Source organism: Aptenodytes patagonicus, chromosome 14 (assembly GCF_965638725.1).
Source record: "Aptenodytes patagonicus chromosome 14, bAptPat1.pri.cur, whole genome shotgun sequence".
Lineage (NCBI taxonomy): Eukaryota > Metazoa > Chordata > Aves > Sphenisciformes > Spheniscidae > Aptenodytes > Aptenodytes patagonicus.
Genome location: NC_134962.1, coordinates 1,369,118 through 1,395,948, shown reverse-complemented (window position 1 = coordinate 1,395,948; position 26,831 = coordinate 1,369,118). Strand labels below are relative to the sequence as shown.

The window sequence follows — 26,831 nt, the reverse complement described above, 5'->3', positions numbered from 1 at the left end:
AGGGCTGTGCTGGAGCCTGCCCTGCCCTGGTCGTGGGGAGAGGGACCGTGGGGGGGACGCGGGGCAGGGGGCTTTTACAAGGGCCCAAATAGCAGCTGGGGAAACTGAGGCACGGTGGGACTGGGGGGATCTGCCCGGTGTTTGCCATCCTCTGCTGTGGCCCCGTCCATGCTTTCTGCTCCCTCCTCGTAGCCCTGTGCCCCACTGCACCCCATCCCAGCCCCACTGCACCCCGAGACGGGCAGTGCTGGGGGTGCAGAGCCAGAGAGGGGCCGTAGCACAGCCCCGTGCCCAGAGAGGTGCCGGGCACAGCACCAGTCGGGGGGGTGGCGTGGGAGCAGTGCCAGCACTGTGCCACCTGGTACCCAACTGCACCCCAGCCATGCCAACCAGGGTGGGGGGGGCCGGGTGGGCACCGGGGCATGGCAGGCACGGGGAGGGGGGGTCGGGGGGCAGCGACAGCCCCCAGGCTGGGCCGACACCCACGCACCGCAAGCGCCTGCGCCCCTTCCCCGGGGCATGAGGCAGCCGGGCCTTTGTCCCCGGCCCTTTGTCTGGCAATCTGCTCCCAGAGCCGGCAGCAGCGCCAGACCCGCGCCTGTCGTGCCTCAAAGCCACGGATTGGAGCCACTTCGGGGCTCCGGCTGCGGCCCGGCCGCCTCCGGGAAGGACGCGGCTGGAATAGCTAATGGCTGGCAGCCCCCCGAGCCGGCAGCCAAGGCAGCAGAGAGGGCAGGAGTGAGGGCAGCGGGCTCTGCCCCCTGCCACCACTGGGCATCCCCCCCCCCCCCGCCCCAGCAGCTCCTGGCTGACCCCACAGCACCACGCGTCCAGGATCCGGCCCCGCGGGGGACGAGGGGCAGGAAGCAGGGCTGAGGACCAGTGGGAGGTGTGGGGGCACCGTGGGGGGGCTCGTCTCATCCCGGGAGTGGGATGTGTCCCATGACCCTTGCGGGGAGACTGGAAGCTGAAGCGGGGACCCAGCCCCTCTCCCCCTGCCCCCCGAGAGGGTACTCCTGCCCTTGGGAGCCTCCAAAAGACCCTCGCCCACCGGACGCCCGCCGCCCCCTCCCTCTTGCGGGGGAAACAATCGCCTCCAATGGGAATTATTTCCATACAGCTGCTCAGGAAGGCACGAATTCAGCCCTCGCCAGGCCGCAGCGGAGGAGAAAGGCTGAGCCTTTCTTCTTGCGCTCCCGTCCCTCCCCACCGCGGCGGGGGCAGGTTTGGGGGGGCCCAGCCGCTGCAGTCAGCAATATTAGCACAGCTCGGCAGGACTGATTGCAGGTTATTAACATACATTATCTCAGTCCCCTGCCTCTGAAAGGAGCCGGGTTCCTATTCCCCCTCTCTCAGCCCTCTCTCCCCCTGTCTTTTACACTTAATTACCTCCCTTATTACACCACAGCCTGGAGAGAGACAAAATCCCAGGGCAGCGGGCGGGCGGGCGGGCAGGCAGGCAGGCCCGGCCCAACTAGGGCGTAAGTAATCGTCCGTTCCGCAAACGTGCCTTCAAGGAGAGAAACGGCACACGCGTGGATAAATAAATCAGGGAGCGGAGGCCGGGAGCCCGGTGCATGGGGGGGACGCCAGGAGCAGCCCGGCAGGCGACATCCCCCTGGGGACGCGGCCCTCCGGGAGAGGTGACCTTGAACTTGGCAGAGCCCTGACGTCAGGGGCTGTGCTGCGGGGCCAGATGGGACTCGTGTCGCTGCCTGCGAGCCTCAGCCGAGCGCTGCAGGAGGGAGGAGGCGAGACCCCAGCCCACGTGGGGAGCAGCCCCGGGACCCCCAGCCCTGCGAGCAGGCCTGGCGGGGTGGGCTGCGGGGTGCCCTGGGCTGTGGGATGCTGTGGGATGTCTAGGGTGCCGTGGGGTCTAGGATGCTGTGGGATGTGGGATGCTGTGGGATGTGGGATGCTGTAGGCTCTGGGATGCTGTGGGATGTGGGATGCTGTGGGCTACGGGATGCCCTGGGCTGTGGGATGCTGTGGGACGTGGGATGTCCTGGGCCGTGGGATGCCCTGGGCCGTGGGATGCCCTGGGCTGTGGGGTGCCACACAAAGCAGTGAGCAGGGGCACACTGGCCCGATGCGGTGCGATGCAGGGGTGGCCCCAGCCCCGGCTCTGAGCACGGCTGAAGGAGCAGACACGGCTGTGAGCAGGCAGGCCCAGGGTGCTGCCTGCGGGGGTGCTGCTTTTGGCCCCCAGGCCAAATGCCACATGCCCGGCCAAAGGGGCTGGTGCCTCCCGAGGCCGGGGGTGCCCAGGGCTGCCCTGTGCCAGCCATGCCAGCGCTCTGCCTGCAGTGACAGATGAGGGACCGTCCTTAGTTAAGTGCTGCAACGCTCTCGATGTAGCACAGGGCTCGGGCTCAGGGAGGGCAGGGCCTGCTGCCAGCCAGGTCCCGGTGTCACCCGCCAGCCCCCGGGCCGGCACAGGCCCAGGGAGAGCCACCACCTGCCTGCGGGACTGGGGCCTCATCCTGCTCCGGGGAGGGCGGCAGCGGAGCGCCGGCGAGGGGAGGCGGGGGGGGTGGGGGCTCTGGGAGGGAACAATGCACTGCCACGAGCCCTGCTATTGTTGTGGGCTGCGAAGGTCACGGCGCTTCACCAGGGACAGGGATGGGGACCGGGACATGGGAAAGGGAGAGAAGGTGGGAAAAGGGACAGGGAAGAGGAATGGGGAGGGGGGGAAGGGACAGTGGTCAGGGATGGGGACAGGACAGAGGTGGGACAGGGATGAGGGCAGGGAAGAGGGGACAGGGACGGGTACAGAGAACAAGGGACAGGGGAAGGGATAAGGGAAAGGGAAAGTGGTCAGTGGGAAGGGACAGGGGACAGAGATGAGGACAGGGAAGAGGGACAGGAATGGGGACAGAGAACAGAGATAGGAACAGGGAGCAAGGATAGGGACAGGAGAAAGGGACAAGAAACAGGGACAGGGATGGGGACCCCCGCCCTGCAGCCCCGTCCTTCGCAGGCCCTGGGGGCTGGCGGCAGGGAGACAAAGGCGGTGGGAGGCAGTGGTGTGTCCCACCCCCCGTCCCCCCCCCCCCGTCCCCGCGTGTCCCCATTGTCCGTGGCCGGGAGGGGGGGAACCGGGGGGAGGGACCGGGGACCCCACACTGCCGTGATGCCCGGGGCGCCCGGCGCTGCCGGCGGCTCGGGGGGCTCCGGGGGGGCTCCGGTCGAGGCCGGGTGGAGCGGCCCCCTCCCCCCCCCCCCCAGCCGCCTGTCTTCCTCCCCCTCCTCCTCCTCCTCCTCCTCCCCTCCTTCTCCACCTCCTCCTCCTCCTCCTCGCCGCCCTGCTGCCTGCCTGCCTCCCCGCCCCTCGCACTCGGCTCCCCGCGCCTCGCCGCCCGCACAGCCGGGGCCGGAGCGCCGGGCGCAGCGCGGGGCCGGGGCGGGGCGGGGGCCGGTGCCGGGGCCGGTAGCGGTGCCGGTACCGGAGCTGTCCAGTGCTGAGGGCGCCGGCCCGGCCCCGCCATGCCCCGCTCCTTCCTGGTGAAGAAGCTGAAGGCGGAGGCGTTCCCGGCCGCCGGGGCCCCCGCGCCCCCCTACGCCCCCCTGGAGCCCCCCTACGCGCTGCCCGGCCCCGCCGCCGGCGATGGTGAGTGCGGGGCCGGGGGCTCCGGGGGGGGCCCCCCCGCCGCTATTGTGTGTGCGCCCGGCGGGGCACCGGGGGAGCCCGGGCGGGGGGGGGGGGGCGGGGGGGACGCGGGGCAGGACGGGGCGGGGGTCCCCGGCGTTGTGTCCCGCAGCGGGGCGTCGTGCGGGGGGTGCAGCGGGGCGGCGGGGGGGCTGGGGGGGGTCGTCCCTCTTCGCCTTGTCCCCCGCTCCGGGGCCACCGGCCCCTGCCGAAGTTGGTCCTTGGGGAAACATCCCCTGCGTGACAGCGGCAGCCCCCGTGGGCAGCCCACGCTGCCCCGGCCCGACCCGCTCCCCCCACGCCCGGGGTGCAGCGACGCCGGCTCCTTCCCACGACAAGTTTTGGGGAGGCACGAAGCAGCCGTGCTGCGGGGGCAGGCGGGGGGGGGGGGGGGGGGGGCGGCGGGGGGAGCGGGAGCCTCGCCGTGCCTGCGGGTTTCATTGTTCGCAGCGGTGCCCCGAGCCCCCCCGGCGGCGCGGTGGGGGCCGTCGCCTCCCCGGGGCACGGGGAGCAGGCGGGGGAGAGGCGGGGGGCAACCCCCTCCCCGCAAGGCTGGGAGAGGTGCGAAGAGCTAGGCTGGGGGTGGCCGGGGTCCCCGGAGCCCCGTCCTGCCGGGGGACACCGAGGCGGACTCCGGGAGTCACCCGGGTTTGGCAGAGACCCCCCGACGGGGCGGCCCGAGGACCTGCCCTGGAAAAGGGGGCCGGGGGGGTCTGTCCCGAGCCGTGGGCTGGAGGGTCCTGGCTGCTCGGGGACCGGGAGGCTGAGCTGGGTGCGGGGGTGGGCCTGATCCAGCCACGCACAAGCCAAGACTGCCCGACCACTGCGTTGCTTGTCCCCCCATTTCTACTGCTCGCTGCTCCCCCGCCTTTGGTGGGCTTTCCCTGCTGGGGGCAGGGGTGCGAGGCCCGGGGGGTCCTCTGCTTCCCCCCCCTCCATCGGGAGCCAAGAGCCGATGGGGGAGGGATGTGCTGCAGCTGGGCAGAAGCTGCCGACGCTGCTCTCCTGGAAATAACCTTGCTGCATGCTCAGAGGCATCGTGAGAAATTGCTGAGCAGAGCGCTTTCTGCACAGCCCGCGCGACCGTGCTTGTCAGCACAGCGCGGGGGGACGGGGGGGGGGCAAGCTCTGCCCCCACCACGCGGGCCCCTCCCCACCGCAGACACCCCCAGCCTCCCATGGGACAAACGGCAGCAGGCGCTCGCCCCACGTAGGGTCAGCAGGACAGGGGGACAGGGGGTCCCATGGGTGGGGGGGGCCTGGATTTAGGGGATGCTCGGCCGCAGCTGGGGTGGGGTGTCCACACTGCCCCACTGGCATGCACGGGTGAGCCTGGCCGTGCACCGACCCCAGGCCCCCAACAGCCCCCGCTGTCACCAACAGCAGGGATGTGTCCTCTGAAGTGGCTGGCAAGGGCCAGCGTGCACGAGGCAGGAGACCACTGGGACTGGTTTGGGAGACCCAGGGCGGCAGCATGTCCCACAGGGTCACTGGCCGCTAGCCTGGCAGGGAGAGGGCTGCGCTGCTCCTCCCATGGTGACCTTCGTGTGCCAGCACGGGGGGACGGGGATGCCCACGTGGTGCCCACTCCGCCACGGGTCAGGAGTCCCTTACCCAGAGCTGGGCCACGAGCAGACCTGCACCAATGTCACACGGGGGTGACACTACTGGAGTAGCACCCGAGCCCCACTCTGTGCCTGGGGAGCTGTGGGTCCCTTTCCCTGGTGGGAGTCCAGGGCCCCAGTGCTGCTGGCCTCCAGGTGCTGCCCCATGCCCGGGGAATAGCCCCTGCGGGGGACGGGGGGAGGCAGGGGGCCATTCCCAGCCCTTTGCGCTGCCTCTTTCCCCTCGCCCTGTCTGCCCCGGGTTTCTGGAGGCGAGGAGGTGGATGGAGTAGAGCTCATTACTGGCGGCTGCCCCGGTGAACAATGAGGCTCTCGGCACTGACAGCTGTCTGGCGGCTAATGGCCCCCGGGGGCTGCCTGCAGCCGGGGCAGCGGTGCAGGACCCGGGCAGGCACAGCTGGACGTCCCACAGCCCCATCCCCGGCTCCCACCTAGGGCAGCCCCAGGGGGTGGGACCCATCCTGCCAGCAGATGCAGACAGGAGCTTGGGCAGACTCAGCCCCTCTGCAGACAAGGCAGCTCCAGTGCTCAGGGGCAGCTGAGTGGGGACAGGGACTGGTGCAGGGGGGACAGCCCCGATTCTGCACCCCCAATGGGTGTTTTTGGCTCATGGCTTTCCCCCGTCCCCAGTGGGGCTGGCCCGGAGGGACGGTCACCCAGCTGTGTCGTCCCCACAGGGTACCTCCAGCACTGCCTGGCGCCAGCCGGCTATGACACCGACAAGAAGCAGGGTCTGCCACCGCCACCGCCGGACCCAGCCTACGCACCCAGCCACGAGGAGTACAGCGACCCCGAGAGCCCCCAGTCCAGCTTTTCCGCCCGCTACTTCAATGGGGAGGCGGCGGTGACGGACAGCTACTCCATGGACGCCTTCTTCATCACAGACGGGCGGTCACGCCGGCGCAGCGAGAGCCAGCGCCGCGGCAGCCACCGCCACTCCTGCCCTGAGTGCGGCAAGACCTACGCCACCTCCTCCAACCTCAGCCGGCACAAGCAGACCCACCGCAGCCTGGACAGCAAGATGGCGAGGAAATGCCCCACCTGTGGCAAGGCTTACGTCTCCATGCCCGCCCTGGCCATGCACGTCCTCACCCACAACCTCAAGCACAAGTGCGACGTGTGCGGCAAAGCCTTCAGCCGGCCCTGGCTGCTGCAGGGCCACATGCGGTCTCACACCGGGGAGAAGCCCTTCGGCTGCTCCCACTGCGGGAAAGCCTTCGCCGACCGCTCCAACCTGCGCGCCCACATGCAGACCCACTCCGCCTTCAAGCACTACAAGTGCAAGCAGTGCGAGAAGACCTTTGCCCTCAAGTCGTACCTCAACAAGCACTACGAGTCCGCCTGCTTCAAGGGCTCCGAACACAGCTGTGCAATAGGGAACTAGCCCCCCAGCCCACTGTGGCACATCCCCATCCTAATCCCCATCCCCATCCCTATCCCCATCCCGGTCCCGGTCCCGGTCCCGGTCCCGGTCCCCGCGCCAGCACTCCTGCAGCTGCAGCCAGCCGGTTTGTGGCTGCGCCGTGGCTGGAGGACACATCCCTGCAGACTCACTCCCCACCTGGGAGGAGGGTGCCCCAGCGCTCCCTGGGAAGGGCCGGATCTGGCCGGGCCTGCAGCAGGACCCGGTTCCTTGCCCGCGGGTCCCCGAGCCCCCCCGCAGCCAGGCAGGTCTCTCTGCGGGGGACTCGCCTGGGGACCTCTTCCAGACCCAGGAGAGACTTTCCTCCCCCAGCTTGTGACTTTCACCTCTATTTATTTAATTTATTACTATTATTTATTTAGAGCTGCTGCTTCTCCTCCCGGGGGATCCCGGGGGAGAAAAGACAATTTTCTGCTCCCCCCAGGAGCAAAACCTCACCTTGACCCTAACTCAGATGGGACCATGGGCCAGTATGACTGACGGCTCGGTGGGACTGACGGATGGTGTGGCTGATGGGAGGGCAGGGCTGTCAGTCGCCCTCGGAGGCTGGGGTCCCACCGCCCGGGCCCTGAGGCACCCCAATGGCCCCCTGCCCGGCACGGTCCTGTGGGACATGGCCCCGTGGCACGGTGCTCACCCTGGCACTGTGGCCCCGCAGCCCCGGAGTCAGGGGAAGAGTGAGGGGCTCCCAGCAGAGACCCACGGGACACGTGCCCTGTCGGCTCCTGGCTCCCAGCTCAGCCAAGCAAGACTGGCCCCCACCATGGTGATGGGCTGGCGAGCAGCCCCCCCCCGGGGCAGGTGCAGCCCCCCCTCGCCGTGCAAACGGCCATGCTGGTGGCTGGGCTGGAGACCTAGCCCTGGGGCAGCACCGAAACCCCAGCCGCCCCCCACACACCCCCATCCTCTGCCCAGACCCCTCCCCGGCCAGCTCCCAGCCCCCTTGCCATCACCCTCCGCCTGCGCTCAGGAGGAGGGGGTCAGTATAGCCGTAAAGTTTGGGTGAGTCTATTTAAATGTTCTTATTTATATTATTTATAACTTACGCTTTTCACTATTTATTTGCCAAGACTGGCAGGGCCGTGCTAGTGCCGGCTTGCAGGAGGTGGCAGAGCTGCAGCAGAGCCGCCGTGCCCAGGACACAGCCGCAGTGACACGGATGGGGACAGGACCCCGAGAGTGGACCGTGAGGTGGGCACGGAGGCAGGAGGGCACGAGCTGGCTCAGCAGCCTGGGCTCCATGCCCTGCAAGCCTCCCCTAAAGGCAAAGCCCTTCTCCTTCGTCTTCCTCACTGCCGCAGGCTCCTGCTCTGCTCCCTGCTCCGTGCCAGCCCAGCGGGGACAACCCAGCCATTCTATGCAACCTCCCGGCGGAGCATCCCCGCACTGGCCCCGGAGCGAGCGCTGCGCGCGCGGCATCACAGAGCGGGGCCCGACCCGCGCCTCCGCTTCCTACCTCGGGCCACGAGCTGCCATGGCCCCATCACCCCGTGTCGGTCCCCGCCACCTTCGGGGTTCAGCCCAGCACCCCGTGGGGCCGCACTCGCGTACCCCGACACTGTCTTCCTGCACCGTCTTCCTCCCTGCACCGTCTTCCTCCCGCCACCTTGGCACCCGTGTGCTCCCCACGTGCTGGCACGGCCGTGGCTCACGGGCTCGACGCCTCCCGGGGACATCCCTGTCACGGTCCTTGCCGCCGTGGCATGGTGGCCACGCACCTGCACCCCCACACAGGGGAAGAGCATCGCCCCGGCCATGCAGGCACCCCACCAGCGAGGACGCAGTGGTTCAGGCTTTCCCCGCGATGCCGGCGCCTTTCCGCGGCAGCACCGCGTCCCTCGGCCAAGCAGGCACGGAGCGCCACGCCTCTGCCCCTGTCTATACTGTAAATAGCAGATACTACAGCAATAATTTTCCGTGCATGATAGATTTTTTTCTGCCAGGTTTTGTACTCGACAGCCCCCAGTAAGACAAGTCTACTGAGAACCGGCCGCCCGCAGTATTACTTGTAACGCAATTCAGGGATATAAAAGGGATTTCTGCCACTAACCGTGTGTCTCGGGAGATTTGTACAGGTGGTGGCGGGTGGTGGCACGCGAGCACCGGACAGGGGAAGCCAGCTGCCAGCCTGCCCGTCCCGTGGTGCCCTGGGCAGCCCTGGGGCGGGAGCATCACGGAGAAAACATCTGCCCCAAAACAAGGGGTGGAGATGCCTCGGCAGCCAGCCGGGATGGGGGCGGCTGATGCACCCGGAGCATCCAGCGCTGCCCACTTTGCCTTGCCAGCCCTGGCAGCCGGTGGGCAGCAGCCAGACAACCCCCTGCCGTGGCGAGCGGTGGGTTTGTAATGCCACCCCACCTGCAAAAGTGCCAGGGAGGCTGCGAGCAGCAGCAGAGCATTGACCTGGAAGTAAAGCACCATGTGAATTCCTGGCGGGCAGCCCGGGGGATGCCCAGCGATGCTCTCGCACCCCCAGCTTCACCCCTGGGGCTCGGCCGCGCCGGACGAAAAGGGTTCGGTGAGCCGATTTTATTTCAGCTGCCGTCACGTTCGCATCCACTCCTGCCCGTGCAGGCACAGGTCAGAAGCAGTGGGAACAGCCTGGCAGAGCCCCCGCTCCCGGGGGCAGCCAGGCGCTTCTGCCCCCCTCCCCTCTTGCTGCCTTCCTTCCCCACAGATGGATGCCAAAGAGGGAAGGCAAATTATTTTCGGCCTCCAGCTCACCAGCAAAGCCCTCGCTGAGCCTTGCGCTCCTGGTGACATCGGTGCTACACCGCAGGTGAGAGTGCAATAATTCACCTGCAAAGTCATCACCGGATTCATCCTACAGAAAGATCATCCCGGAGCCTCGCAAGCCCATCCCCGACCGTCACCATCACCAGCCCTCTCACGGGGCAGTGAGTCACCCTGCGTGTTTCTGAGTCAGCACTGGGGCTGGGGACCCTCCATGCCCCACGGGAGCCAGGGCAAGGGGGCTGGGAGCAGCCGTCTGCCAGTGCCACGGCCCCGCTACGGATCCAGGCTGTCCCGGTTCTGGCAGCCGGTGGGGCGGGAGACCCAGTTCTTGCTGGGAGCCTCTCCGCCATTTGGGACGCTGGTCTGGAGAAATGACCTAGAAAGATTCGGGGCTGGAGCACCGCGGTGTCTGCCTGGCCGCAGAGCATCCGTGCTTCGCCGCTCAGCTCTGGGGCTGTTTCACGCCACCTCTTCCTCGCCAGTGACCCTGCGGGCGTCAGCGCAGCAGGGAGGGGGCTCTGGGGTGGGGACCCGGTCCTGGCATGGCCGGGCGGGCGGGGGGCACGTCCCAGCTCCCGGCTGAGACGCCGCACACAGATCCTTAGAGCCCCAGCACGGCCAGGCGGGAGCAGGGACACCCGGACAGCCCCGGGGCGGGGGGCAGGACGGGGGACCCCCAGCATACCCAGCAGCCTCGGCGGGAGCTCCGCCGCTGCGTGCCAAGGGGTGCCCTGCTCGGACGGGGAGCCGAGGGCAGCCCCCACCACAGCCTCGCCGGGGCAGCGAGGAGCGGGCAGCAGGCCAGCCGGGCGCTGGCACCGGTCCCGGCAGCCCGGCCCTGCCTGTCCTGCCCCTTCACTGTGACTCCGCAAAACGGCGGGGCGGTGGCCGTGACGATGGCGACGGCCGGCCCGGGAGGAAGCAGAGGGGCCCGGCTGGGCGCTGCGCTGCTCGGGGCGGAGCGGCGGGCTCGGCCGGGCGGGCAGGAGGAAGGACGAGGCCGGCTGCCGGCGGCAACCATGGCGGAGGCCGGGGACCGGAGCATCCACACGCGGCACATCTCGGCCGTGCACAACGTGCCCGTGCGCGTCCTCATCCGGCCCATCCCCGCGGAGCTGGAGCCGGGCAAGGTGCAGAGCCTGGTGGAGACCCTGCAGGTGAGCTCACGGGGTGTTTGGGGCAGCCGCCCCCCGCACCGACCCGTGCCACCCTGGGGGGGGGGGCACTGCCGGGGAAGCTCGCAGCACCGAGGCCCCGGCACAGGCGGGTCGGGGGGCGCCGGGGCGGGCGTTGCTCTCGGGGGTCTCTCTCTTCCCAGAGGGATCCCGAGCGGGTGCCCCCCATCGACGTGCTCTGGATCAAGGGCAGCCAGGGCGGGGATTACTTCTACTCCTTCGGGGGCTGCCACCGCTTCGCCGCCCACAGGGCGCTCAACCGGGAGACCATCCCCGCCAAGATCATCCCGTCCACCCTCAGCGACCTCCGCACCTACCTGGGCTCCTCCACGCCCTGCCTGCGCTAGCCCGACGCCCCGGAGGATGCACGGCCCCCCGCAGCCTCCCGTCCCGGTGGGTCCCCGTGGGCTGAGCTGGGCCTGATCCTGGGTCCCCGTGACCCTCCGGTCAGGGTCCCCCGGCCCTGGGGGGATCCCCGGGGTCCCTGCGGGGCTGGGGTCTCCCCGCGCCCCTCCGGCCGGGTCGGGGTCAGGGTCTCGCTGGCGCCGGGAGGAGCCCGGGGCGGGGCGGCGCGGCGGGGCCGGCAGGTGGCGCTATTGTGCCGCGCTGCGCCGCCCCGAGCGGCCGCGGGGACCGGGACGGGGGGGACCGGGCCGGACCGGGCCGGACCGGGCCGGGCCGGGCCGAACCGGGGCACGGCTCGACCGGGCCGGGCCGAACCGGGACGGGAGGGGCCGAACCGGGGCACGGCTCGATCGGGACGGGCCGAACCGGGACGGGACGGGCTGAACCGGGGCACGGCTCGATCGGGACGGGCCGAACCGGAGCGGGAGGGGCCGAACCGGGGCACGGCTCGACCGGGCCGGGCCGAGCCGAACCGGGACGGGACGGGCTGAACCGGGGCACGGCTCGATCGGGACGGGCCGAACCGGGGCGGGAGGGGCTGAACCGGGGCATGGCTCAACCGGGATGGGCTGAACCGGGATGGGCTGAAGCGGAGCACGCTGGAACTGGGCCAGGTCACAGCCCTTCCAGGGCACAGCCGAACCAGGAGGGGACACGGGCAAACTGGGACACAGGCAAACCGGAGCACAAGCCGTACCGGAGCACAGCCGAACCGGGACACAGCGGAACCGGGAGGAGGCACAGCTGAACCGAGCACAGCCGAACCGAGCACAGCCAGTCCCCAGGTCTCCTCTCCAGCAACTCTGGGCTCACCCTGTGCTTGGCCCAGGAGGATCCCAGGCTGTGCCTGCCCCGAAACCGCCTGCCCCCATCCCTGGACACATCCCGCGATCCCCTTTTCTGTGGGAGTGTCTCTGGAATGGGGTGGTGGGGACACCCGCTTCTGCACCTGGAATAAAGGCGATGAAACCCCTACGGCTCTGGGGCCTGGTACCGGGGGAGGCTGGGGAGCAGGTATGCGGTGGCATGGCACGGTATGGCATGGAGGCCTGGCACCTGCGAGAGCGGTGGCTGCGGGCACACGGGACAGATGCTTTGTCAGGGGATGGATGCCTTGCAAAGGGACAGACGCTTTGATGGGGGATGGATGCTCTGCGAGGGGATGGCTGCAGTGCTGGGGATGAATGCTGTGCTGGGGGACGGATGCTCTGCCAGACCATGCTGGCACACAGCCGAAGTCAGGGTCGGCTCTGGCCCAGCTGTGGGAGCACATGCAGTCCCACCATGCCGGGATGCTGTCACTTCTGCAAACGCCACGTCTTCACCCCACATGCAGGCTGGAAAAACCGCCCCGAGCATCCCCCGGGCATCTCGGCATCCCTCTGAGCCAGGAACCTCGGTCCAGGGAGGGAAAAGGCCACTGACTCACCCCACCGCGCTGTGAGTCAGCAGCAGGACTGGGACAGGAACCGTGGTCGGACACTTCTGCCCTTGCTCTGCCCCTTTGGCCACGCTCCTCCCCGGACGGATCCTGTCCTCCCAGGGCAGAAACGGGCTGGGGAGGGGGCCTGGAAGGAGGGCATGGCCTCCCTGGGCACCAGCTCTGCAGGGCAGCATGCACGGCGGGATCTGGCAGCGCTGCCCGCCGGTCGGGGCACACTTTGCCGCTGCCTGCCAGTGCGGCGTTTCCGCAGGAGATGATGGGGAGGAAGGGCAGGGTGAGCTGGGGGCTGCTGCGCCGGAGCCTCCCTCTGGCCCCTTCCCTCGCCTCTGCGAGGGAAGGGGCCAGAGGGAGACTCCACTGCGGCAGAGCTGCATGTGCCACATCAAAGCCGGTCTCCACCGGGAGGAAGCCCTGCAAGCGTTCACGGAGAGAGCAGCCCTGGTCCACGGCTCCCTGATGGGCCATAAATTTCTCAGAAGAATTGTGGCGTGCTAAAAAGTTTCCTCTTGTTAAAGAGCAGGGGGAGAAAAAGGGAGTGTGGCAGCTCCTGCGGCAGCACAGGACATGGCCAGGGTGCCCTCAAACGGCAGGGACTGGTTTTTGCCCAGACCCTGGGCTGTGCCCCCAAGGCCAGGCATCTCCTGTGGGCTCTGCTCGCACCTTCTCCCCGGGTGTAAGGCAGCTCGGCAGAGCTGGGCCGCCACGAGTGGGGATGAACCGAGGCTGCCCGGATCCTGCAACCCCCTCTCCCTGCACCCTGTGGGGGCTTCTTCCAGCTGGAGGACCCGCTGCAGGATCCACTCTTCCAGCTTCCCATCCCCTGCAAACAGTGCCAGGACATCCATGCCAGCCCCGCGGGTGTCCCACAATGCCCCTCCCAGGGCACAGTGGCACTGGCCGGGAGCCAGGACTGGCCGCTGAGGCCAAGGGGCTGTGTGAGCATCTCCGGGGCTGACCGGCACATCCCTGGGGCTGGCACGGTGTGGGCAGCGTGAGCCGGTCCCCAGCCCCCAGCCAGTGCTGCCGGTGCTGCAACCCCCCGGCTGGCACAGGAGTGGGTCTCGCCAGGGCCAGCAGTCTCTGCATCGGCTCTGTCCATCCGTCTCTCCATCCCTCCACCTGTCCCCCTTCCCTCTGCCTGACCCATGGGGTCTCTGGTGTCGCCGGCTGACAGCCGATCCCGGCTGCCTCCAATCCATTCGTTCCAGGACAGGAACAAAGGGGCTTTGTGGGCTCCCCCCCAGCCTGGGCTGGGTAGGGGGGGATCCCGGCTCCGGAACTGGGACAGACTTCCCTACACGACAGGCGTGTAATGCCTTCCAGACCAGCGGCCCTGGCCCGCAGGTACAGCCCGGCAGGCAGAGGGGACCTGGGGCTCCCCACACTGCCCTAGGGACCCACCGGGACACCCTGCTGCAGCCCCGACCCTGGGGGGGTCAGGCAGAGACCTCTCGCAGGGCAGGGGCTGCTCTCATGGGGAAATGCTCCTGCTCCCCAAAAGGTTTCACAACGCCCCATCCCCTTGAGCCCGTTTCGCTGTTCCTCCGCACCCAGGGGGGCTCCCAGGTTTGCCGGCCCTGGTGTCCCTGTGTTGGCAAGCAGGGACAGCCACCCCTTGGACGAGACCCTGGCCCCGGCTGGGCTCAGAGCCAGGCGCGAAGCAGCTGGACTCGGATGCTGAATGTGCCCGCCCGGCCAGGGCATAGCTCCCCGAGCACGTCTGTGACGGGGCAGCTCTGTGGGGCTGCAGCCTCGCTGGCCTGAACTGCCCAGAAATTGGGGAGCCGCGGGCAGAGGGGCCAGTCCCAGACATCCCCCTGCGCCGGGGGGGGCTGGTCGGGGGCTGTGGGTGAGCAGGGCCAGGCAGCGCCCTCGGGGGTCTCGGTGGGATGGGACAGGATGGGACGGGATGGGATGGGACAGGATGGGATGGAATGGGATGGAATGGGATGGGATGTGATATGATGGGATGGGGTGAGATGGGACAGGTCAGGTCAGTCCGGCGCTGCTTCGCCGGGGCTCAGCAGGGTCAGGCCCGGCATCCTGGCGGCCACATGTGCCGCGTTGCCGTGGGTCTGGAATCCATTTGCCTCGCCAGCAGCGGTGTTTTCCCAGCAGGGCCAGAGCGGCCCCGCGAGGCTGGGGGCTGCCCCGGCCCCCCGGCCCATCTGCTCCCTGTTTATTTTCTTACACTTAAGTATCACCTCGCAGATAAACACTCCCCGGAGAGGGGGGCAGGGGGCATTTCCCCACCAGCGGAGGCAGGACCCAGCCCTCGGGGTGCCCAGCACCCCGATCCCAGGGATGCCCCCCCACTCGCCAGCCTGCACCTGGAGGGTGCCTGGCGGGTTGGGCTGGGGCAATGGCTACCACCCCATGCTCAGGCCATGTCCCCTCCCTGCCACGTGTCCCGTGCAGGGTCCCGTCTGCCCCTTGGCCACCATGCGTGCCCGACCCACCGCCTGGTGCTGCCCGCTCTGTGCCCAGGGCTGTGCAGCGCGGCACCGCTCTGCTGGGATGGCAGCCCTCAGCCCGGTGGCTGGTTTGTTCGGCCAGATCAGCTGGGAGAGCCGTGATGCCAAACACAACCGTGTCCTGGCACCCGCTCAAGTCGGCCGCACGGCGCAGCAGCCGGCAGGAGGTTTGCGATGCCGCGGCCCCCGGCTGCGCCTCGTGCCGCCCGGCTGAGTCAGACCCGAGGTGCTCGGTGTCGGGGGGGCCGGGGGGGTCCAGGCACGAGGACGCACGTCCTGTCCCGCGCGCCCGCCGGGCAGCACAGGAAAACCTGGCTGCTGCCGCGCGTCCTCCCGCCCCAGCAGCAGCAGCATCCGCAGGCAGCTGGCGGCTGACAGGCAGGGAGCCGGCAGCGTTTGCTGCTTCCCATGGCTCCCATTGCTTTCCTGGCCAGGACTGCCGGCTCCTTCTGTCCGTCCGTCCTCTCGTGTGCAGGGCCTGGCAGGGCGGTGGTCACACACACACGCGCGTGCGCGCGCGTACGTGTGCCAACCTGGGGACCTCTCTGCAGCAGGAGGTGGTGGCAGTCGGGGTGTATATGGCACGGTGCACACACAGACCTGCTGCATGCACCAGCACACACGCATGCACATGCTGGCACACGTGTGCAACTGCGTACACACGTGCGCACACACCCATACTCACATATACCCATGCACACAGAGGCATGGATACGCACACATGCCCACACATGCATGGATGAACGTGCACATACATGTGTACAGCTGCACACCCACGCCAACGCACACATGCAGATCCATGCACACACCTTCATGCACACGCATGCATACGTATGCACTGCCCCCCCGCCCCACACCGAGCCGTCTCCAAAGCCTGATGCTCCCTGCCCATGTCCCCAAGTGCCGTGTCCTCCACCGCAGCAGCACGGGTCACCAGCACCCCACGTGTGGTCATGCTCCCCAGAAACACCCCAGGTCAGCTCGGCTGGGCCCCGGGCCCAGGCTCTCCCCCCCAGCCCATCCCCGTCAGCTGGTGGCCATGTGTGGGGCGGCCACAGCTGAGTACACAGCCCCTGCCATCCGTCTTGCTGCTTGTCAGGGCCGGGGGCTGCTGCGGCCCCCCAGCCGCAGCCCAGCGGGACACCGGGGCGAGAGCAAGGCGAGAGCAGGGGCTCCCCTCTCCACACAGGCACCTGCCTGCTCCCTGCCTGCTGCAGCAAGGGCTTGCCCATCCCCAGCTCTGCCCCGGGGCACCTCTGCAGTGGTAGAAACAGCCCCTGGTCTGTGCCCGGGCAGGGGCTACTGCCACGGCCAGGAGAGGGTCGGGGTCCCTCACAGGGACCAACGCACAGCAAGAGGTGGCGGGGGACGGAGCCGGCAAGGGACACGTCCCCATGGCAGTGTGGACACCCGGTGCAGCCCTGCATGCTCCCAGCCCCAGCGGCACCTCCGGCCCCCAGTGTGGCCCTCTCCCCCCCACCGTGTGATTTACGGGCTCTGCGCAGGCAGACAAATGGCAAAGGAAAACAGGGCAGGGGGGTCCCGCCGGCGAGGGGCTGCCTGTGCCCCGCGGGGGGGGAGAGGGGCCGTTTGCTCACTGCCTGCCAGGCCGGGTGGGCAGCGAACCAGTGCCGGTGCCAGTGCCAGTGCCAGGGAGCACGGCTGCCCCTGCCACAGTCCTGGCAGTGACAAGCCTTGGCACACATGGGGAGAGCCCCAGGGGGACCCAGTGGCCTGGGAGCCACCTCACAAGATCCAGTCCCGCAGCCATGGGGCTTCGGCCATGGGGCGTAGTGGGACATGATGCCACCCCGTTCCGTGGCCCCCAGGCCCCCCCACCAACCACCTTGCTCTGGAATTTGCAACATGCCCGCTGCGTCCCACAGCTGCTGTCCCAGCCCCCGGCAAGCCCCCGAGCTGGCCCTTTTTGCCTTATTAGCTGGAGATTTCCCCCGGCATCCCCCTCCGGCTGTGGGGCCGGTGGCCAGATGGGGACTGCAGCTGGCATGGGCCCTGCGGCCACTGCCAGGCCCCGGGGCCACATCCCCAGCAGCCCTGGGACCATCTGCCGGGAGCTGGGTCCCGCCTTTGCTGCCTTTGCTGCTTGACCTGCCGTGCCCGGAGCATCACCGAGCCACCGACCTCCGCTTGGCCGCGGGCCGGGGAGGAAGGCAGGCAGGAAGCCTCCTGCCTGCTCAGCTCAGCTGGCTGCCCCCCTGCCTGCTCTCGGGGGTGCCGGGCTAGGGGCCGGGGGGCTGAAGGCAGAGTGGGACCCGCACAGACCTCCCCAGTGAGCAGGAGCAAGGGGTGGCCATCGCCTGCGGTAGCGGATGCCCAGGAAGGACCGGGAGCTGACCGTAGGCTGGGAGGGCACCCCCAGCCCTCCCTGGGACGCTGGCGGCTCCCGCTGCTGCCAGCTCAGCTCTCCCCTCGCAGGAAAAGACTCTGTGTTTCCACTGCCGGCGCACACCTTCCTCCCTGGCGGGAGGAAACGCTCCTGGCCGCCTGGCAGTGCTGCCTGCAATGCTGCCCGTGCCCCTGACCATGTCCCCCCCCGCAGCGGGCAGGCGGGGTGCCAGCCCCTGAGGACAGAGGGGCGAGGGGTGCAGAGCATCCCCGCGGGGCTGCCTGCCCTCACCGCTCCCTGCCCGCCCCAGGCATCCTCCCGGGCACAGACCCCGTCCCAGTGGGGGCACGGCGGGGTGTTGGGACCAGCATTTTCCACACAGGCATCCCCTCCGATCAACACCCCGGGGACGGCACCAGTGCCACCCGCTCCCGGGCACCTGCCCCATCCTGTTTTCTGCGCCCCGTCTTCGCCCTGTGCCGCCCTGCACGGGACCCGGGGCTGGCTGGGCACAGCTGGGCAGGGGTTGGGGGCTGGCACGTGCACGTGGCATCGCTCCGCAGGCGCCGGGGGTCGAGGGCTGCGGCATAGAGAGCGCTCGCCACGCGGTGGCCCTGGCACCGTCTGCGGCACTGCCGGGGTCTGGTACTACCATGGGCACGATCTGGAGCCCAGCCCTGCGTGCAAGGTGCCTGCAGCCAGGCCGGCGTGCCGGAGCAGGGCCAGGCCCGTGGCCGGAGCCAGCGCTGGCTCCCACGGGCTGGGGCGAGGACACTGGCCGCTGGCCGGCAGCTCGGGGGGCCGGCTGGGGGTGGGCTCCGGCGCCAGCCCCTCCCCGGCCGTATAAATCCCGATTCCCCCCGCAGACAGTCGTCCCAGCCCCGCTCGGCCGCCGGAGCGGAGCAGCAGCGGGAAGGCGTCCGGAGCCGGCCGTCGCAGCCGTGCCGGCGGGGGAAGGCTCCCCGCAGCCCGGGGGTTCCCCCCAGCAGGGCCGGGGGCGTGGGCGGGCGCGCGCCACGCCATGGCCTTCACCATGCTGCGCCCCGTGGCCGCCCGCGTGCTCTACCCTGACCTCAGCATCCTCTCAGAGGATGAGGAGAACCGGAGCGAGAGCGACACGTCGGACCAGTCATTCGGCTGCTGCGAGGGCTCCGAGGCTCGCCGCAAGCTGCCGCGGAAACCGGGGCCGATGGTGATGGTGAAGCAGAGGCAGGCGGCCAACGCGCGGGAGCGGGACCGGACCCAGAGCGTCAACACGGCCTTCACCGCCCTGCGAACCCTCATCCCCACCGAGCCGGTGGATCGGAAGCTGTCCAAGATCGAGACCCTCCGCCTGGCCTCCAGCTACATCTCCCACCTGGCCAACGTGCTGCTGCTGGGCGAGGGCTGCGAGGACGGCCAGCCCTGCTTCAGTGCCATCTACGGGGCCAATGGCGACCTGGACAGCAAGCAGCCCCGCAGCATCTGCACCTTCTGCCTCAGCAACCAGCGGAAAGGGGTGAGCGGGGTGGTGGGAGGGGGGGGGGGGGGCAGCAACCCCTGCCCAGGGGCTGAGCGGGGCAGGAGGCTCGACACGTCCCTGCGAGAACCGCAGGCTCTGGCTCCAGCCCCCGCCGGAGGTTTTGGCTGCTCCCGGCCAAATCCTGCTCGTAGCCGCACGCCCACAGCTCCCGCTCGCGTCAGAGGGCCGGGCTGCTCCCCCACGTCCATCCGGGCCGGGAGGTCTCAGGGGGTTAAACAGTCACCCCAGTGCCGGGGGCACTTGGCTGCCTCGGGGGTGGAATTCAGAGCTCGCAGGCTGACCCCATCCAGGTCCCCAACCCTGTCCCCGACCCCGCCAGCCCCCCCGGATGCTGTGGCAGGGCTGCCCCAGACAGCACCCTGACATGATGGAGACAGGCAGGGCACAGCAGACACCCCGCACGGTGGGGCCGGGCAGGGTTCCCCGTCCCGTGGCCCCACTCGGGGTCTGCTGGCGGTGCCGGCACAGCTCCCACCCAGGGCGGGGGTCTGAGCTGGGCACCCCTGCCCTGCCCTGCCCTGCCCACCCGGCTGACCTCCTCCCCCCAAAGCCTGCGGCTCGGGGGGCATGTTTCCCATGGTGAACCCATCCCGCTGCCCACACCAGGGTCCTGGGTGCCCCTGCCCTGGGATAGGCCATGCAGGATGCAGGGTGAGGGGCTGGCAGCTTCCCAGCTCCATGGGCACCCCCAGGCAGGGCCATGGGCAGGGGCTGCCGGACCCACCACCATCACCAAGAGACCCCCAAGCTGTCCCATGTGCAACCCCGAGCAGTGTGGGCATAGGGCACACTCCAGCCCTCGGGGCTCTTTCGGTTTCTGCTGCTCCATTTTTAATTGCTCCTCCTGCTCCCAGCCCCCGCCTTGCTGGCCAGACTCTGCAGCCTCCCCGGCTCTCCCTGTGGGACCCCCAGCCCCGGTCCTTGGCAGAGCTGCCCCCGGCTGGGATCCTCCAGACGGAGCTGAGCTGTGTCCCTGCGCTGCTCCCCGGGACCGGAGCCAGGGGGCTGGCACGGCACTGGACCCCCCCAGGGGACCCCGCGGAGGCACCGGGGCTGGGAGCTCCTGCGGCATCCAGGACCCTGGGGTCAAGGGCAGGAGCTGGGCTGGGACCCGGCTCAGCGCCTCCTGGCTCTGGGGCTGGGCTGGAAAGGGGCTGTACTGGGCTGCACTGGGCTGGCAATGGGCTGGGCTGGGCTGGAAATGGGCTGCACTGGGCCATGCTGGGCTGTGCTAGGCTGGAAATGGGTTGGGCTGGGCTGAAATGGGCTGGAAATGGGCTGGGCTGGAACTGGGCTGTCCTGGGCTCTGCTGAGCTGTGCTGGGTTATACTGGGCTATTCTGGGCTAGACCTGGGCCATGCTGGTCTGTGCTGGGTTATACTGGGCGGTACTGGGCTGAAGTTGTGCTGGGAGGTGGGGCTGAGCCTCCTCATCCCCAGCGGGGCCGTGGGTCTGTCTAGGGGCTGTGGGTCTGTCTGGGGGCTGTGGGGCTGTCTGGGGGCTGTGGGGCTGTCTGGCGCCGGGGGTCTGTCCTGGGGTCGGGGGGTCTGTCCTGGAGCTGTGGGTCTGTCCGGGGCTGTGGGTCTGTCCCGGGGCGGTGCCAGCCCTGCCCATGGGTCTGAGCATGTCGGCACTGAGCAGCCGCGGGGGCCGTGTCCCTGTAGGGTGATGGGGCCACGAGTGGCCCCCTCACAGCAGCCACCCCACAGCCGCCTACCCAGCCACTCGCCAGGCACGGCCCTATCTGTCTGTCCGTCCCGGGCAGTGCTGAGCTGTCCCAGGACAGGGGCACCGGCTGTTTCGGGGCAGCTCCTCCGTGCGGAGCCAGCGCGGGGCGGTGGTGGGCAGAAGTGGGGCACCCCCCAGCCGGGGCACCCCCCCAGCGCCTGCAGTTCTCCCCTCCTCTCTCCGCAGGGCGGCCGGAGGGACCTCGGGGGCAACTGCCTGAAGGTGCGGGGGGTGACGCCCCTGCGAGTGTCGCGGAGATGAGCTGGGGTCCGGCAGCACCCACCTGAGACAGCGGCAGAGCCGGCCGGAGCCCGCGCACGCCAGCCCCAGAGACCGGAGCGGGGAGGGAGGGAGCTGCCCGCCTGAGGCGGCGGCAGCCGAGCCCAGGGCCGCGGGCTAGGACCGCACCGACACCGGCCCCGGAGCCGGCAGCGGGGCGGGAGGACGCTCCCGTGGCCGAGGCTGCCCGCGCGGGGCAGGGCCGGGGAGGGGGGTCCCCGCGCACCGGGGCTGGACTGGAAGGGGCCCGTGTGCAGCCGGCGTTGAGGCGCTCCGGGGGGGGGACGGTGTCGCAGCCCCGTGGGCGCTGGTTGTGCACGTGCAGCCGCTTGGAAAATAAACCTTATTTTTCTGATGGGCTGGTGCCTGCCTGCCAACCTGGCATGGGGCAAGGTGGGGGGCGCATGGGGTCCCCAAGATGGCCCCAGCCCCCTGGCCCTGCGCCTGCTGCTACTCTGTGCCGCTGGAGCCAGTGCGACCATCCCGGTTCTCCCTATGGATGCACTGGTGGGCCCCAGTGGGATCCACGTGGGCCGAGACCCCCGGGCGCATGCTGTCCCTGCGTCCCCAGGCCCTGCTGTCCCCAGCTTTGGCCCTGCAAGGGCTACAGAAGCCCCAACGCGGTCTGCACTGTGCCATGCCGTGGGATGGGGATGGCACTGCCAGCCCCGTGCCGCAGCCATGAGTGCCCAGGCAGTGGGTCGGGGTTGGTGTCACTGCTTTTGTGCTTTCCCCTCCGCCTGGTACATCATGACTGCCGTGACTGCCGCCACCACCGCAACTGCCACCACCGCAACTGCCGCCAATACCAGGACTGCCACCAGCACCATGACTGTCCCCACCGCCGTGACTGCCACCACTGCTGCTACTGCCACCGCCACCACGACGGCCGCCCAGGGCCGTGCACGGCGGGGCTGCAGGCAGCGGCACCTGCGTGGGGTCAGGTGGAGACGCGGGGGGTTCCCAGGCTGGGCCCCCCATGGGACCCTGCTCGGGAGGGGGGGCAGGCTGGGCTGGGCAGCAGGGACCGCCGAGCCTGGGAAAGGTGCCGTGCCGGGGCCTGCGGCTCCAAGGGGCTGGCACGTCCCATGGAGCAGAGGCAGCTGCGGATGGGGTGACCGGGGGCTCCGGGGGCAGCCCCCCGAGGGCTGTGGGGCTGGACCTGCCCCATCTCCCCGGGATGCTGGAGCTAGCAGGGAGCAGGGGGAACACCCTGGGGGTCCCTCAGGAGCCTCCCCAGCCTGCCCCGGGGAGGGGGCAAAGGCGGGAGCCCACCGGCACCTTTCGGCCCCCTGCTCGGCCGAGGCGAGCCTGCCCCGGGCTCCCTCCCCCCGGGTTTGATTTATGGAGCTGACAGCACGGCGCAGCTGTGAGAGCTGGTCCCAGGCAGGGACCGGGGTGGGTGGGAGAGGTTTGTTCTCAGCGTGGCTAATGTGTCCCAGACCCCAATAAACAGCCGTGAGATTCTCCAAACAGCCCAGGACACAGAATCCCTGTCCCCGGGTTTATCAGGGGGCAGGGGTGGCCGGGAGGGGGCTGCGCTCTGCAAACAGCCCAACCCGCACATGAAAGGGGACCGGCCCCTTGAAGCGGCAGCTCCGGAGCCCCCAGGGGGGGCCAGCGAGGGCTGGTGGTCCCAGTGCTGGGGGCACAGCAGGTCCCAGCACTGAGTGCGCAGGTCCCAGTGTGTCCCAACCGCCAGGTCGTGGGTCTCAGTGTGTCCCAGGGCTGAGCACGAGCGTCCCAGCATGTCCCAGTGCCAGCGACTAGGGCCCCAGCAAGCTCCAATATAAAGGCCATAGGTCCCAGCACGTCCCAGTGCCGGAGCTGTGGAATCCAGCACATCCCAGTGCTAGGGCCATGGGTCCCAGCACGTCCCAGTGCCGGAGCTGTGGAATCCAGCACATCCCAGTGCTAGGGCCATGGGTCCCAGCACGTCCCAGTGCCGGAGCTGTGGAATCCAGCACATCCCAGTGCTAGGGCCATGGGTCCCAGCACGTCCCAGTGCCGGAGCTGTGGAATCCAGCACATCCCAGTGCTAGGGCCATGGGTCCCAGCACGTCCCAGTGCAGGAGCTGTGCACCCAGTATGTCCCAGTGCTGGGGCTGTGGAATCCAGCACATCTCAGTGCTGGGGCTGCACATCCCAGCATGTCCCAGTGCCAAGCCCACGGGTCCCAGTGCCAGAGACTACGGCCCCAGTAAGCCCCAGCGTAACAGCCATGGGTCCCAGTTAAGTCCCAGTGCTGGGGCTGTGGAATTCAGCACGTCCCAGTGCTGGGACTGTGGATCCCAGCGTGTCCCAGCGCTGGGACCGTGGGTCCCAGCATGTCCCAGTGCCAAGCCCATGGGTCCCAGCCTGTGCCGGTGCCAATCCCGCGGGTCCCAGTACATTCCAACCCCTCCCAGCACCGTGAGAGGGAAACGGTGACTCAGAGGCGCCAGAGGCTGTCGGGCCGGTGGGAGCCCGGCGCCCCTTTGCCCCGCGCGGGGCGAACGCCGTGGCCACCGCAGCCGATCGCCCATGGATGCTCCCGGCTCCCCGGCTGCCGCAGCCCCGCGCCAAGCCCAGCCACGCCGCCTCTCTCGTGCTCCCCTCCCATCCTCTCCCCTTCCTGCGCGCGGACACCCTTGGAAAGGCTCTTGGCCGCTTTCTCTGAGACAGGAAGGTGTCCCCGAGTCTCAGGAAGGAAAAACACTCAGTGCTGAACCCACAAAGACCGTCTCCGAGGGGCCGGGGCTGGAGAGGCTCCAGGCCTGACATCACCTGGGAACTGGAACCAGAACCGCAGCTGCACTCTGCGCCTGGTATTTTTTTCTTTAGCTTGTGTTTTTAAACTTTCTTTTTATAGATTTTTTTTTTTTTTCCCCTTTCCCTTCTCCATTCCCCTCCCAAATATTTCAGCCTCTCCGCAGTTTAACCTTGCTGGGCCAGCGAGGCTGGAATGCAGCAGGGCTGCACCCGCGGCAGGAGCCCAGCAGTGCCAAGAGCTGCCGCGCTGGTGGGACGGCTGAGGCCGGGTCTGGACGGGCAGGAGCTGCCGGAGCCGCAGGCAGGCGGGCAGGGGGCTTAGTCCGGGGCTCGCTCCCCGGTGATGGGGAGGCCAGGACCCTATAGTCCCCAGCACCATTGCACACCAGGGCTGGTGGAAAGGGACCCACGGCCGCGCGGGGACCCAGGAAGGTCTGTCTGGCCACGGGGGCGTGGGAGGACAGAGCCGCCACAGCAGAGGGGTCTCGCAGAGCCTGCAGTCGGTGGGCAGCGCTGCTCTCCCGACCCACAGCCCCCAAGATGGGACAGCAGGGTCAAGCTGTGTCTGAGCCTGAGCCTGAGCCTGAGCCTGAGCCTGAGCCTGAGCCTAGGCCTCTGCCGGCCAAGCAAGCGGAGCCAGCCAGGGATGGGGGACAGGAAGGCAGATTTCAGCCCCGGGATGCAGCCCTCCTCACGCCTTGTCCTTTGGCAACACCTTTGGGTGCTGCCTGGCCCTCCCTGGGCTCCTCCCAGAGCGGAGGCTCAGGGCGAAGACACCAACGTGTCCTGCACCGGCACTGGAGCAAAGCTCAGCCACTCGCTGCCTGGGGAATCCTCCCTGTTGCACTGACCGCAGCAATCAACCGAGCGTTGCAGGTCACCCCCGGCCCTGTCAGACCTGGGGGCAAAGGACTGCGAAGCGACCCCCAAGGTCTAGATGGCAGCAGGTGGGGACATGGGGACGGGGGACAGTGGGACAGGGGGACAGAGCTGTGCTGCCCAGGGCAGGGTGGGGGGAAGGACCGGCGAGGGATGGGCAGCCAGGGCTGGGCTGGGCTGGACACAGCATGAACCATGGTGTGATGGGCACACGGGAATGGGACGGGATGGGACGGGACGGGACGGGCAGACCAGGGGTCAGTGTGATGGCCCCCAGGCTGGGGTGTCGGGCAGTCCCTGCCTCCCTCTGCCAGCAGGCACAGACCGTACTTGACCCCGCCAGCACCCTGCCAGGGTCCCTGGGCAAGGAACGGGGCAAAGGGTCTGCTTGAGACCCCCAGGACACCCGTCAGCTCCTCGCCACCCCACCGGCTGGCCCTGCAGCTGCTGAGCCCCACGCCAACCCCTCCGTGGGCACCCACGCTGCCAGCCACCCTCGGTACCACCGCCCCGCCGCGTCCCCCCGTGCACCGGACCCCTCGGAGCTGCTCACCCCGCCGGGACACCGTGCCGGCCGCAGTCCCCGGGGACGTGGGCCCCGCCGGCAGGGACAGGGTGTGAAGCCGTGGCGCGGGGTGAACGCCAGGTTAATCTCCCGCTGGAGCTTCCCTCTGCAAACAATAAGACAATGCCCGGCCGGGGGCCGCCTGCGTAACCAGCGGTGCGGAGGGGAAGTTGTAATATTTGGATTTAGCACTCAGTAAATTAAGGAAGAAAAAGGAAAAAGTGCTGGGGGTAATCAGAGCGGGGCTGGCCCCGTGCCCCGCGCCACATCCAGCGGCCCCAGGGGGCTCAGCCCGGCCTGGGGACAGTCACTGAGTGGAGCCAGCGTGCCCAAGAGCCAGCGCGGCCGGGCACGGCTGGGAGAGGGAGATGTCCCCAAGGGCTGGGCAGGGGACAGGCATGTCCCTGCCACCGGGACGCGCGGCCCGGAGGGTCGAGGCTCGGGCGCTCAGCGGGGCCACGGGCAGCGCTCGCGGCAAGCATGGCATCTCCTGCGACACCAGAAAAGGGATCTGGGCCAGGAGTTTATTTTAATCCAGATCTGCTCACGCTCATGGGAAATAAAATCCTGTTTCTGCAGCTGGGGTGGCCGGGCAGGAGAGGGCCCCGGGGGGACGGTCACCTCCAGCTGACAGCAATTGGGGTGGCAGGGGGTGACAAATGAGGGGACTCTCCCCGAGGTGCCTCCCCTGCGTGGGGCAGCGCCGGGGCTGCGCGGTGTGAGGGGCCCCTCTGAGCGGGTACGGGGGACAGCGGGCACCGCAGCTCCCAGGAGCCATTCAGTATCGGCACTGGGGAAGGGGTGTCTGGGGGAGGGCTGAGCCCCCCTCCTGCCACAGCACAGCCCCTTCCCCAGGGCGAGCCCTGCAGGGGCTCCTCAACCAAACAGGCACCGTCGGCGGAGATGGGGCCGTGTTAGTGGGGCTCTCACTGGGGGCCGGGGAAGGGCCGCGCTGCGGGTCGCCCCTGCGGGTGCCCGGGGCAGGAACAGCTCTGCAGGGCTGGGCTTAACCCCTCCAAAACGTGGCGGGGGTCTGGGCCGCCTTCCCACGCGCTGGCAACCCCGTTCCCCCCTGGGACAGACCCCTGCCTGCCCTGGCCCCACTGGGGTGAGCAGGGCAGGGGCACGCAGGGAGCCCCGGGGTGCCGGTTGGGGGGTGCAGGGCTGGACCCCACCCTGCGGGGTCTGAGCCGGGGCTCAGGAGGGCTCCGTTCTCCCCCACCATGCGCCCTGGGCAGAGGCCTCCCCGCTGCGGGGCCGCTTGGGGACCCCAGGGCGGGGGGTCTGGCGCAGAGCTGGCAGAAGGGCTGGGACAGGTGGGGGAGAGGTGACCGTCGGGCAGCAGCAGGCAGCGGCGGGCAGCGGCAGGGGAAGGCCTTCGGCACGCAGCCACGCGCCAGGAGCCCATTTCCCCACAACAGGGGCCGTTATCAGCGGCGAATACTCGGAGCAGTCCCAGGGGAGACCTCCAGCCCTTCCCCTCCACCTACCCCACCGCTCTCCCGCTCCGGCCCACGTCAATGCCGCCGCGAAGGTGTCGGAACAATCGCCTGACAAAGAGCTATTTTTAGGGGCCGGGGCTCGGAGCAAGGATACGGCCCGTCCGCTGACAATGGGGGGAAGGGGGCCGGGCTTCCCCCGTGACCACTCGGCAGCAGAAGGACCTGTAAGATTTCCTCGATGACCCAGGCCCGTACAATACAAGGAAAGCACGAGAGGGAGATACCCCCGCCAAGACGAGCTGCTCCTTTACCTAATGGGAGTGACCCGGGGTGAGGGGCTGTGAGATTCGGGCCAGCGGTACCTCCCGTGGGGGAAGACTCCCACGC

General features: G+C 69.1%; 3 protein-coding genes across 3 annotated transcripts; all 3 read left to right on the top strand.

The window, feature by feature from the left end:
* Window positions 1-3,486: 3,486 nt before the first annotated feature.
* SCRT2 (scratch family transcriptional repressor 2) lies at window positions 3,487-8,746 on the top strand. The gene is made up of 2 exons (XM_076351768.1): window positions 3,487-3,610; window positions 5,952-8,746. The coding sequence occupies exons 1-2, from the start codon at window positions 3,487-3,489 to the stop codon at window positions 6,656-6,658; spliced, it is 831 nt and encodes a 276-aa protein (XP_076207883.1). The 3' UTR covers window positions 6,659-8,746.
* A 1,535-nt stretch (window positions 8,747-10,281) lies between these two features.
* Window positions 10,282-11,986, top strand: SRXN1 (sulfiredoxin 1). Its single transcript, XM_076351676.1, has 3 exons — window positions 10,282-10,590; window positions 10,752-11,001; window positions 11,628-11,986. The coding sequence occupies exons 1-2, from the start codon at window positions 10,330-10,332 to the stop codon at window positions 10,953-10,955; spliced, it is 465 nt and encodes a 154-aa protein (XP_076207791.1). The 5' UTR covers window positions 10,282-10,329; the 3' UTR covers window positions 10,956-11,001; window positions 11,628-11,986.
* Window positions 11,987-18,186: 6,200 nt separating this feature from the next.
* TCF15 (transcription factor 15) lies at window positions 18,187-21,162 on the top strand. The gene is made up of 2 exons (XM_076351870.1): window positions 18,187-18,776; window positions 20,715-21,162. The coding sequence occupies exons 1-2, from the start codon at window positions 18,300-18,302 to the stop codon at window positions 20,787-20,789; spliced, it is 552 nt and encodes a 183-aa protein (XP_076207985.1). The 5' UTR covers window positions 18,187-18,299; the 3' UTR covers window positions 20,790-21,162.
* The last annotated feature ends 5,669 nt before the right edge of the window (window positions 21,163-26,831 follow it).